Below are 14,184 nucleotides of genomic sequence, written 5' to 3' on the forward strand. Positions count from 1 at the left end.
ATTCATTCTTGTTTTCACTTTTTGGAGCAATAAAACTTTCAGTGGATCTCAACCTTTTTGACTCCGAGGACCCCCACTGTCCACAAAAATATTAAAGGTCCCAATACTTTTCCAGTAGTTCATTATTTCCTGGACAATAATTTTTTTTTTTACTCACGATTTCTACTTGATAAAATATTTTAGAACTTGCCATAACTAAAAATGTACATTCATGGAGTCTATTTATTTACATGACGAGATACATTATTTCGATTTTATTCATTTACATGTTTTTTCCAGGTCTATAACTCACACTTGTAAAAATCTTTAAACTGAGAAATACAATTTTCCTTGAGCTTTTGACATATAAGAGGTCATCATACTATAAGAATATCCTGTAAGTTTCAGAACTGAAAACTTCCTTGTTTGTCCAACAACAGCTTCTATTGTAACCAAGCGCAGATTGACTCATTGTGGAATATGCCTATGACCAGGGCCTGAAATTAACTTTTTTGACCACCTGCCACAGTGACTTTTACCAGCCATTTTTCTTTTTTGCCTCACAGGGCTCGACATTAAGCCTGTTCACGTGCTGGTCCTGAATTTTTTTTTTTGTGTGTGTGTGTGTTGTAAATATTATTTATTCTGAAGCAATATTCTCAACAGTGTTCAATCAGCTTTTACATATTTAAATCTGCATATCTTTGATATTTTTTCCATAATCTTATTAAATATAGGCTATGCTTCAGCATTCAGTTTACATTCTTAAATTTGATCTATAAATTAAATTAGAATAATAAGACACTGTAGGGCTGTTACCAATCAAGTTAAATAATTTGCACTGAAAAATTACAACTGCATTAACATTTTTTATGAGATTAAATATTTTGAATATATACAAATAAGAAATGTTGGAAAGAATGTTTAAACATGAAACTTAACCGCCAGTATGCGGCGGCAGGTCTTAATGAGTGAGTCATTGAGTTGATTCGTTCAAACGGCTGATTCATTTAAGAATGAGGCAGTCGTTTATGGATATATCATTGAATCTTTGATACAAACGATTCATTCAAACGCTGAATCATTCAGTAACACTGTTGCTGTGAGATGCGTTATGGTTCTACTGTGATCTTTGTTTGGAACGATTTTCGCTGCTGAAATCGAACAAAAGCACTCAATAGTGCATCTAAAATGTAAGTGACTTAATGTTAATTAACTGATTTCTCCTCGAGAGGCTGCGCGAGCGTCAACAGCGCAACATTGTTACCGTCAGTTTATTATACATTACATTAGGCTATATATTATTATCTACTCGATCGCCACTTTCACTAAACACGCTTTTAGTCTGTCTAGTAAAATTCTCTTTCACTTGCCCCTTCAAAAAATCCACAAGTCCCACAAACATTGTTCTTTAACTTGTAAGAATACACATTTCAGTGCTGTCAAGTTATTAACGAAATCAATATAAGATATAATAACTCTTATAATATACATTTTTGAAAATCTTTTTATTAATTGATTTCCCGTGTCACAGACAGTCATACTGACTCTAGGGCTCTATATAGCACTACAGCAGCTCGTATGTGAACACAAGAAGCTTCAAATTGTTATGAATCAGCGAGTCGAATCATGATTCGGATCGCGTATCAAACCGTCAAACTGCTGAAATCACGTGACTTTGGCGATCCAAACCGCTGAATCGACTCACTGATTCATAACGCTTCAAAGCTTCATGATGCATTGTTTTGAAATCGATCATCAATATAGAAGTCGTTATTTAGGGGTTTTTTTGCGCACAAAAACTGTTCTCGTCGCTTCATAAAGTTATTGTTATAGTGCATTGTGCCAATGGAGGCCTTTCTGAGCCATCGGATTTCAACTAAAATATCTTCATTTGTGTTCTGAAGATGAACGGAGGTCTTACAGGTGTCGAACGACATGAGGGTAAGTAATTTATGACAGAATTTTCATTTTTGGGTGAACTAACCCTTTAATACTCGCACATCCAAACGTAGTCAGAGAAGGGCCTCATCTTCTTTCCGATCGCATGAACGTTCCGAAACAGCAGTCGCATCCTTTCAAACTGCCCAATGAATCACTCAATTCTCATTGGCTACCTGCCAAAATGTGGCAGGTAGATTGACAGTGTTACCCGCCAGTTGTAAAATTCACCCGGATTTGGCGCATGGTCGGGTGTTAATTTCAGGCCCTGCCTATGACACATCACATAAATAACTTCTGCTGAAGAAAATCAACGGCTACTTCATCATTGTAACTTTGGCCACGCCCACTGGCGTGTTAGTGAGATGACGAGGAGAGAAGAGCAATACAGGATGGACTACATCTAACATTACCTTCCAAAGAATCCTAATGCTAGGAATGTGGTTAGTTATTATTAACAATGTGAATGTCTCAGCTGAGCATTATTTATTTGTATTCGGTACATTTCACTGTGGATTTTTTGGTAAATCAGTCGCAATTTTGGCGCAGGCTCAAATCAGTGGATAAAATCAGGGTAGAAAAAATGCTTTTTATTTCTAAATTATGACCATTTTTGATGGACAAATCCTACTAACATTAAAAGTGCACCCCAGGAAACATTATAAAACAATAAAACAACGCAGTTCATGACCCCTTTAAAGAAAAAACATTGAGGGGGTGAATTAAAAAAGAAATATCTTGATTTTTAGTTATTTTAGCTTTTTTCTCTTTACTTTAAATTATTTAAAGTCATCTCAATGCCCTCTGGTTAATAATCACAGGTCTACTCTAAGCAGCAGTTCTGCAAAGAGAGCGTTATTGCAACTAAATCAAGAAAGGCTGAAAATGCTACTTCTGTCAGCTGAAAAGTCCAGAATGAAGTTTTATCTAAGATCTGAAGAGTTGCTGATGTTCTAATGAGATTACGTTTATCGACATGAACCAGAACACACTGATATCCATCACACTCACATTTCTTCTTCCTGTTTACTCATCAGTTGATGGGTGATAGCAGTGGATGATGGAGTGTTCTGAACCAAATGAGCTACAAAAAGCTTTCTACGTGCCTGTGCCCTCCCTCAAAACACCCACGGGTCTGATGGGGATGTGAACTATAGACTCAAAGGTGCGTCTGTGCGTAAGCGAGCGAGCGTCTGTGCGTGAGGGTCAAAGTAGGCTATAATTGTGTGTTCGCAGCTGTGTGCGAGTGTGTGAGAAACGGCCACAGCTGAGAAACCTTCTAATGGAGCAATCACGCCTGGTCGCGAGAGCGCGCATGTGTGTGTGTGTGTGTGGAGGGCACACTGCTGTCTCTGTGCTGCCCAGTAAGCTTCACTGTTCTCCGGGCAGCACATCTGCGAGATGTGGGCGGTGTGGAGCACCGGTGTCTCTCCCTCTCTCACATTCTCTCCGCCTTTATTTTTTTCTTCTGTTCTACACATCTTTCCTTATAGGGATTTCTGACCTCTGCCCCTGTAGTAACAGCACTACCCACCCCTCTCTATCTCTCTCACAAACACAAACACACACACACACACACACAAACACACACACTGTGGGTGGGAGGGGAATATCAAAGTGTGTCATCGTGTCCGGTCGCAAAACACACGTGCATGTGACTGGCTGGTGGCCTCATCACTGAGTGACTCTCCACTGCACCTGTGTGTGTGTGAGAGAGACCCAAGACAGGAAACACAGAAATAACTGCCGAGTGTCTTCATCCTGTGCTGAAGTGTGTGTGTGTGTGTGTGTGTGTAAGTGAGAGGGAGGAGTCAGACACTTGCACCTGGACAGTTTGGCTCTGTCACACTCACTGCCTTCATACTGTTGCACAAAGTCACCAATATGATCAGAGACAGAGGAATAATACAGACACAGAGAAGAGAAATGTAGCTGATCTTTTGTAAGCAAGGTCCAAAATTAACTGTTGGCCTCACCTGCCAATGACTACTAGCCATACAGAATGTTTTTTAGGATATATATTAGGGGTGTAACGATACACCCGTGTCACAATTCGATACAAATCACGATACTGAACTCACGATACGATATTGCGATATTTTAATAAAAAAAAAAAGCAGAGAGGTTTTATTTTATTTTTTACTATGTTATTATCATTGTATTATTATCAGGACCCACAAATATTCCCCCCATTGCATTATTATACATCATATTCAACATTATATATATAGTCGTTTAGTGTAGTAATGTCACTGAAAATGTTTTCCCCTCACGCATTACTCGCGCTTTCACAATATATAACACAACACAACATAAAACAGAACACAACAAATAGCAACACATAACCTAGCATACCCCCAAATAATATAACAGCATATAACATAACATATAACATACTGTATAACATAACACGTCGCAGCGTATAACCAAACATAACACAATAACACAAAACAGAACATTACACAACATGTATCCTAACACACATTATCACAGGTTACACTTTGTTTTACGGTGTTCGTGTTACAGTGTAATTATACATTTAAGTACTGAGTAGTAATAATAATTAACTACATGTACTTCCTGTAGGGTTAGGGATATATAGGGGTTGGTTTTGGGATAGTTTCATAATTTATAGTTATTGCTAACTACATGTAACGTGTAATAAGGACACTGTAAAATAAAGTCACAACACATCACATAACAGACATTACGGATAATGTCATGTCAATTTTTGTCAATTTTCTTCATTTTGTACTATGTCTGTACACTATCAGCCACTTAAAGAGCTAAACTGAGATGCAAGCGAGGCCGTTTTTTTTCCCAGCAACACGTTTTCAGTTTTAAGAATCAGCCGCTGATCAATCAGATAGGAAGCCAGAAGTAACCACAAGGGGACATACCCAAAGTCAAGCTGATTTTTATAGCGATGTGGCACATACAAGCCAGATAGAAACATGTGCATACATGCAAAAAATATCACCATCATACCAAAATAACCTTATAAAGGGGGGGAAGGGGAAGAAGACACACACACACACACACACACACACGCACAGAGTGACAGAGAGCCAGAGAAAGCAAAAGAGAGAGAGAGAGCACCTGCAGCACGGTCCACACCTACACACAGGTGTCAGGAAGAGAGACACAAAGAGAAAAAAGAAAAGAAAAGAGAAAATAGAGCAGAGGAAATCAGACTGCGGTCAACAAAAAAGCTTTTTCTAGATTTGTCAGTGTGTCAGGGTGTGTGTGTACATATGTGTGTCTGGTTCAATGAACATGCCACCACACCTGTGTGTGTATGTTGGTAGGTTTGTGGCTGTACTGGACATGGTAATTCAACTAAAGACAATATACGGCGGCGCCAAAAAAGGCTGGACACCTAAAGGAATAAGCTCATTGACAACACTTGTGGCATGATATTGATTATTAAATTATAAAAAAAATAAATAAAAAAAAATCCTTTGATTTCTGAAAAAATTTAAGTGAATAGGAGTTCCAATTTTTGGAAATTTAGAATTGTATAAATTAATTATTCTGTTAAACTTGAGCTGTAAAGTTGTTCACATAATTTTTTATGGTCATTATAGGGCTATAGGCATCATGTTGTAACGTTGGACACTACTTTACAGAAATGGTCAGTAAGCGATTTTTTCACACCAAAATCATTACACACAAATTACTTTTTGTGGATATACACTACTGTTCAAACGTTTTTGATCGGTAAGATTTTTAATGTTTTTTTTTAAGTCTCTTATGCTCACCATGGCTGCATTTATTTGATTAAAAATACAAAAAAACAAAACAACAGTAATATTGTGAAATATTATTAACATGGAAAATAAACATTTTCTATTTGAATATATTTTAAAATGTAATTTATTCCTGTGATGTCAAGCTGAATTTTCAGCATCATTACTCCAGTCTTCAGTGTCACATGATCCTTCAGAAATCATTCTGATATGATGATTTGCTGCTCAAGAAATATTTATGATTATTATCAATGTTGAAAACAATTTTTTTATGGATTCTTTGATGAATAGAAAGTTCAAAAGAACAGTATTTATCTGAAATAAAAAGCTTTTGCAACATCGTACTATCGTTGAAAAGGTTTGGGTCGTAAGTGTTTTTTTTTGTTTTGGGGAAAGAACTTATAGAAATTAATACATTTATTCAGCAAGGATGCATTAAATTCATCAAAATGACAGTAAAGACATTTATAATGTTACAAAAGCTTTATAATGCAGATAAATGCTGTTCTTTTGAACTTTCAATTCATCAAATATTCCTGAAAAAAAGGAACATTGATAATAATAATAATAATACTACATGTTTCTTGAGCAGCAAATCATCATATTACAATGAATTCTGAAGGATCATGTGACTCTAAAGACTGGAGTCAGCTTTGCTAACACAGAAATAAATTGCATTTCTGTATTTTGGATAAATGAAGTCTTGGTAAGCAGAAGATACTTCTTTTAAAAACATTAGAAGATCTTACCGTCCAAAAACGTTTGACCGGTGCTGTCCTTTTGTGCATTTTTTAAACATTTATGGATTGGCCTCATCCACTTTCATTGGAATTACCTCACATTACTACAATTTTTGCTTTTTTTAAGAAAGAGGGACATATAAAAATACATATATCCATACAGTATATAATAAGTTTAATATAAAATATACAAAATGTATAGTATAAAACAACAAAAACGAACGTGTCAATAAGTTATTTCTGAGAAAAGGTCTACCATGATTCAGACACCGTTAAGTGCGACTTAAGTGTACACATTACTTAATGTGACAACTGTATGAAGATCAATTTACACAGGAAAAAACTAAGAAAGCAGTTGTGTAAAACATCTTGGTATTCCGACCTTCGCCAATGTTTGTGTTTAAGCCATACATAGCAGAAATGTGTTTATGTAACCCCTATGCCTGTCTGGTGGTGAAAACAGGTAGGCGCATATAGCACACATGTGGGAGTGTGAAGATGAATGTATCATTTCCCAGAAATCTGTCTGCTCATACAGGTGCTGTGTGAATCATGTGTGCGTCTCATCCCAGAGAGACAGCCAAAGATGACAGATAACAGTGACATCATCAGCTGAGGAGCAGACGACAACACACCACACGAGGCTTCCAGAATCCTCCGTTCTGACGGTTCTACAACCCCTTGACCCAGTTTTACAGCACACGGTCTTCGTTTTAGAACCGAAGAACTTGGCATGTACTCTCGAGTCTATGTCGGAGATATCGCTCAAACTTAACTCAAAGTCAGGCCCAGTCCGTTAGTGCTTTACATTCAACTTTATGTAGACGTAAACAAGGGCAGTTACCTCTGCTTAAGTCGGACAGATCCACATATAATTATCCGACTCTAGTCAGGCCAGTCAGCAGATTCAACTTATTGTCAAGCTCTTTTTCATTTTCTAAAATGAGCAGCTGACTCATGTGTAACACTTTACACAGCCGAGGTGTGAAACCAACATATTTACAATAACCCACTTAAAGCAGGTTTGTATGGTTCACACTGAAATGAAAATGCTGTCATCATCTACTCACCCTGTGCTTGTACCAAACCTGTATGATTTTGTTTCTGTTGTGAAACAGAAAAATACATTTTGAAAAATGTCAACAAGACCAAAGTTTCTTCTCCAGCTCCTCCTAAAGTTTCAAGGCTACATGACCTAAATGCCCCCACAACCACCACCCAAAAAAACGTACCAACCATCCAGAAACCAACTGCCTACCAACACCCTAGCAACCACATATTTCCCAGCTTTCAAATGTCTCTTCAAATGACCCATATATTCATCCAAGGCCTAACTGACCTTAACAAGACTTTAATTTCTGCTGTTCTGTTCTGTGATGCACAGAAATTACACATTTTACAACTTGCCTATAGAAGATTTATTCAGAGGTATGCTTTTTATATTTATATGTGCTGCCTCCTAGTGGTACACAGACAGTACATGTGCAACTTGACGGCTCAATAAAGAAGAAACAATATTGTTGAATATTCCCTGAATAATAGTAATATGATGATTCATGCAGGTTGTCTCCCTAAATTCTCCCTAAAATTGTTCTAAAGCAGATTTAAAGGGATAGTTCACCCAAAAATGAAAATTAGCCCATGATTTACTCACCCTGAAGCCTTTATATGACTTTCTTTTTTCAGACAAACACAATCAGAGTTATATTAAAAATGTCCTGGCTAAACCAAGATTTATTTTAAGCCCCAAAAAAGTGCATCCATCCATTTTAAAAGTACTCCACACGGCTCCGGGGGGTTAATAAAGGCCTTCTGAAGCAAATCGATGCGTTTGTGTTAGGAAAATATCCATATTTATAAAGTTATAAAGTAAAATATCTAGCTTCTGCCAACTTATGGAAAAAGTGTAACTGGCACGACAAGGACGTTGGACGTAGCGTAAACGTTTTGAACTGCGTGAGGCGTTAACACTTTTTCCCTTAGTTGAATACGGAAGGTGGTCTTGCAGGAAGCTAGATATTTTACTTTATAAAGTTTTAAATATGGATATTTTTCTTACACAAACCCATCGATTCACTTCAAAAGGCCTTTATTAACCTCCTGGAGCCGAATGGATTGCTTTTATAATGGGTGGATGCACTTTTTTGGGCTTTAAATTTTGGGCTGCCATTCACTGCTTGGATTAGCCAGGACATGTTATAATATAACTCTGATTATATTTGTCTGAAAGAAGAAAGTCATATACACCTAGGATGGCTTGAGGGTGAGTAAATCATGGGGTAATATGTTCCCAAAAATGAAAATTCTGTCATCATTTATTCACCCTCAAGTTGTTCCAAACCTGTATGTGTTGCTTTGTTCTGCTGAACACAAAAGAAGATATTTAGAAGAATGTTTGTAACCAAGCAGATAGAGCAACCATTGACTACCATAGTATGTTTTCCCCTACTATGGTAGTCATTGGTTGCTCTATCTGCTTGGTTACAAACATTCTTCTAAATATGGTGTTCATAAACTGCAGTTTCACACTGCACATTCCTAAACCCTGGGTTAAAGTCCTTATTTGCATATTTACAGTGTCAGTGTTACTGACTGGATAAACGCAGCATGTGACCTGTTAACATAAAGGCTCTAGCATTGCGCATCCATGTATTTATTACACATTGCTGACTGTAATATCAAGTTTTTTTTGAGTGAACTTTTCGAACTATAAATATAAATTTAAATATGAAATGGTCTCGTCCATTGTAGTAAGTGAAGCCGCCAGTGTCCAAATATGCCGCTGACATTTTGAGTCCCGAGTGAGCATGAAGTGGAGCCGCGATACCAAGATCCCGCCCACACTCCTGCCCATAGACTGCTACCACCTATAATCAAGCACACCCCTGAACTTTTTGTGAAATAAACAGCTATGGAAATGTAGAAATTCAAGTTAAAGCTCCAATCTCCTCTCGAAGTTCTTCAAAAAAAGTCTGTTGGTGCCTCAGTCATATTTCATATTAATCTCAAAGTTTTAGTAGTTTTGGCATTTTTATGAGTTTTTGTTCTTTTTAAATGTCTATATAGTTCTTATAGTCCCCCTTAAAATCCCTTAAAACTCATCTTTGATCACCAAAATTACATAAAAACAAAATCCTGTGAAAATTATTTCTTCATGCCTTAAAATAACTTGAATGTAACAACACAGTTGAGAAAAGAAAAGATTAATTATTTGCTTAAGCTGGGTCTTCAGGCTATGTATGCAGTCTGTTAGTTCATCTCACCTCCCGATCCAAATCGTTCTTTCCTTTGTCACTTCACATTTAATCACGTCTGCTCCCTGGAAAGTTTAGTTCACCTCTCTCGTGTCTTCGGGTATGAGCCGTTAAATCGGTCATCATGTCTGATCTGGGCCGCATATGCAATACATGCGTCTGGAAACAGAATTGATTAGTTCATCTCTCGAGTCTTCGGGTTCGAGTCATTCGTTCATCAAGTCCCAGCCCCATTGGCAAGGCTATGCAGTCACCGGAAACAGAAAAGATCATCTCTTGAGTCTTCTCGTTCAAGTCGTTTTCTTTTATCATGTGACCGCTTCCCTGTTCAGTGTCTCGCAACATATACATTACGGTCGTATTATTGACTGCATGTTGTAATATATTTATTATTATAAAATCATCAGAAGATATGTGCAAAAAACATTTGTTATGCCTTTCCGTTCTGAACAACCCAATGTGTTTAGGCTTCATATGAAAATAATTTATTATACTAGCTAAAAAACTGAACTAAACAAACATAAAAAAAAGTACTCACTTGTTTGTAAGGAAGGTTGTGAATTAACCATAGACCGCCACAAAAGGAATTAACTAATTTCTGTATCCAACACGGCTGTCACGTCAAGTGACAAAAGAACGAGACTCGAGAGATGAACTGTTTCTGCATTCAGCCTATGGGGACTTGAAGACTCGAGAGATGAACGAATCTTTTCTGTTTCCGGTGACTGCATAGCCTTGCCTAATAATGGGGCCGGGACTTGATGAATGAATGACTCAAACCCGAAGACTCGAGAGATGAACTATTCAATTCTGTTTCCTGTACAGAACATATGGGATGTTGCGCATGCACAGTCAACACAAAAGGAACGAATCGCTCTCTGAGACAACCTGTTGTTCTCGAGTCATGTTAAAGATTGGTTCAAAATTAACGAATCGTTCATGAACGACACATCACTACAAAATACCTTATCAACATGCTTAACTGTAGTAAACTCTACAAATAGCAAGTGGAAATACTGGTTTAATTCAGCCATATATTTTTAAACCAGAAACTAATTCAGCAGGAAATGGAGGAGCAGTGAATTATACAGGCTCGTCTACAAGTCGATGTATCAGAAAGGTAATGCGTTGTATGTATCGCGCTCTACAACGTCGGACTGATATAATTAGTTTTGGCTTGACTACATTATCAAACAGCTAATAATGTGTTGCTAATGTTACACAAATGCTAATGTTTCCATTCGCCAACTCGAACTCAGACAGCTGCCTTATAAAAATCTGCATCCTTAAAAACGCTCTGAAAATCATAGAAAGTCAGAGGAGAAAGGCATATAGTTCATCATAACATTTTAAAATACATTATATACATAATTCACCCACTATATTGCTATATGAAGGCGATTTTTAAGGCGTTCTTGTGCTCACCTTGGACCGTTTGTCTTAAGGTTTTTTTTAAAGCAGATTAAAAACACCACATAGACATATAAACTATATCAAAAAGTGGATTTTCACCACAGGGGGTCTTTAAGGTTACATTTTTAGTTTTAGCATTTTTTTTATTTATTTAGTTCTAAGGTTTAAGCCTAGTCCCAGACTAAAATGCATGTTTGAGCTGTTTTAATTAAAAGCAACTTGCATATGTCAGTGCCATTGTTTTGTCTCAAGATGCACACCAGTAATGTTTTCTTCCAAGGCATGTTTATAAAAGCTCCTTAAATATTTTGTTTAAAAATAATTCAACTAAGGCCTAATACTGGCTTAATCTAAGCCCTGTCTGTGAAACCAGGCCCAAGTTAACTAAAAGAATCTTTACCAAAATCAGAAATACTGCTTGGCAACTTGCTGAAAAAATTTTGTTTTATTAAAATTCAGTTAAAGTTTATTTTATTTCAAGTGATAAAAATGTTTTGTTATGGTTTTAGTTTTAGATAACGATAGAGAAGAATATTAAACATTAAATATAACTTTCTCAGAAAGAAAGTCATACAGTTTGGAACTACATGAGGCTGAGTAAAATGATGACAAAATGCTAATTTTGGGTGAACCATCCCTTTAAAACAGCAGACAATTATGTCTGTGTGCCCCGAGTCAGAGTTCATCTTTTTTTCCTCCAAAAGAACAGGTGACACCGGTGCCCTTTAACCCACAGTATCCTTTAGGCACCTTGTGCAGATATTGCTGGTGAGAGTCTTCAGCATAGTAAAAATCCGTGTGCTCCCGAATCTCTGTGGTGATCTCACCCAGGCCTTTCCCCGTCAGGGCCTAGCAGAAGAAGAGCAGAGAAAGAGACGGTAAATGATGACATATTCCTTATAGCAACTCGATCTGAACTAAAACAACACTTTCTTGTGTGTGTGATGTTAAAGTCAGGCAGAATGTCCAAAACGCTTTAAAAAAGGGACATGAATGGAGTTCTGTCTCCCTCTAGTGGTCACATCACAACTCCAACAGCAGAAAACTGCTTTAGGCAGTACTGGAGAAAACACAGAGAACAAAACAGCCTTGAACATCAATCACAGTATTTCTAAAGCTCTATTACAGAAAGAACGAGAGAAAAATAATTATTGTGCCGGCCGTCACAACTGTCCTTTTTGAATTGTATGTAGTTTCAAATCTCAGTCACCAGGTGGTGACAGAAGTCTGCGGCATTTACTCCGCTTCTAACAAAAGAGGCTGCATGTGCACCATAACATCCCGCTATCCTGACAACAGCCTGGACATAAACAAAAACAAAGATACCTGTACAACAAGATAAAGCCAACACTCCCCAAATACTTTGTGTTAAAAAATATCTCTCTGTGAAATGTATATTTTTAGAAGGCAAAAAAGGTGAGAATGATCATACTGGATTATTAGATGGTTAAACTTGTAAATATTTTGCCAGGTGTGCATAAAGAGAGGACCAAAGACTTGATGAGAATAATTAATAACAATGTGTGAGAAAAGTATGATTTAATTATTATTTATTGACAATGTTATTTATAATTATAATAATTGTCATTACAATTAATCATAAATAAAATGCTGTTTGGTAATAATAATACAAATAAAAAATAAAATAAATTCAGTTAATGTAGGCCAGTTATTAATACATTTATGATTATTACACTGCCCTTTTAATTACCAGAAATGTTTTAATAAAATAAAACAAAAAATAAAAATGATAAATAAAATTTTGGTGGTTCTATAGAGCACATCGGTTCTCCATATTCTTCATTAATTAATTAATCAATACAACTGACACAAATAAAATATTTTTCTAAAAATACAAAAAAATAAATAATAATTCTTAATTTTTTTGGGCTAGGCCCATATTGGCAGGTTTAGTACAAATCTAAACTACTGGGTTGAATGGGCCAATAGAAAAAAGGTCTTTATTGTTGGGCCCTGTTTATGAACCTTCAAATTGTTAAAGATATAGTGTACATTAAAAGCAGAGGAAGTGTACATTTGAGGACATTGTGTGTTTGTGTGTGTGTGTGTGTGTGTGTGTGTGTGTGTGTGTGTGTGTGTGTGTGTGTGTGTGTGTGTGTGTGTGTGTGGATATGGTGTCAGAAAGTTGGCACTGTCAAAGCTCGGTGGTCTGTGTCTCTCCGGTGGAGGAGAACATTTCTGTGGACAGTCAAGCAAAGAGAGAGAGAGAGAGAGAGAGAAGGAAAGAAAAGAGAAATATATTACATAAGCATTTGCATATTTGAATATGCTTCATGTGACTGTGATGACTCAACTAATGTCACTAAGTGTTTCTGCATCCTCAAACACACTCATGCTCATGTTATTATTAGTCAAACTATTTTCTGGTGTATATACTGTCTTCATAAACCAATGTTTCATAACCAAAATTCCCTAATTTTCCCCTCAGATTGAATTTAATTTGGGTTTCTCTGCGGGTCTCGGACACAAACTCACCTTATAAGATTATTTACACACACACACACACACACAAACCTGCACATGCGCACGCTAACACACACAGTCCCCGTGTACGTTTTAACTGCAACAGCGTGTCCTACTTTTAAAATGACAACATAAATAATAAATATTAATGCAGCTCTTTCTATGAACTAAAAAGCTATGCTGCAAAATACCTGAATATAGAAATCGCGACAGCGTTTTAGCTTAGCTATCTAGCTTATCGTTTCTTGTTTAGAGTCTCTGCTAAAAGCCACAGCATCTTCCATATATCAGAAGCTGTATAGTTCTCCTGCACAAACAGAAAAGCATGTGTAGGTGTATATACATATGTGATTCCCTTTAGGCTAAACATACACACGGACAGCATAATGTAAAAAAACACAGTGTAAAGGCCAAGGCTGTTCTTCGCATGTTCTTGTGCATTTATGCACATCTCCACGCAGGTTTAGTTTGCATGTAAGCATGAGTGTGTGTGTGTGTGTGTGTGTGTGTGTGTCTGTGTGCATGAGATAGTCAGGAATCCATTTTGTCATACTTGGGTGTTCCTGCATTTTGTGAGAGGGAATAAGACAGCAGAGGGTCATGTGACCTGTGAGAGGAGACAGA

The 14,184-nt window shown here is 36.9% G+C and overlaps 1 protein-coding gene across 2 annotated transcripts in view; it reads right to left on the bottom strand.

Moving 5' to 3' along the window:
• msrab (methionine sulfoxide reductase Ab) overlaps positions 1–14,184 on the bottom strand; it is a gene marked incomplete at its 5' end in the record, with an annotated part of 80,255 nt that overhangs the window by 30,395 nt on the left and 35,676 nt on the right. Inside the window, one exon of one of the 2 annotated variants that reach the window (XR_013817807.1) lies at positions 11,827–11,925. Coding sequence is in view for 1 of the 2 variants with exons in the window: in XM_079833786.1 (XP_079689912.1) it covers positions 11,752–11,925 (174 nt within the window). Of the gene's footprint in view, positions 1–11,229; positions 11,926–14,184 lie in introns of those variants that run through there. The other variant, XM_079833786.1, reaches the window with a different exon arrangement.

Source organism: Gobio gobio, assembly GCF_949357685.1.
Source record: "Gobio gobio genome assembly, chromosome: 13".
Classification (NCBI taxonomy): domain Eukaryota; kingdom Metazoa; phylum Chordata; class Actinopteri; order Cypriniformes; family Gobionidae; genus Gobio; species Gobio gobio.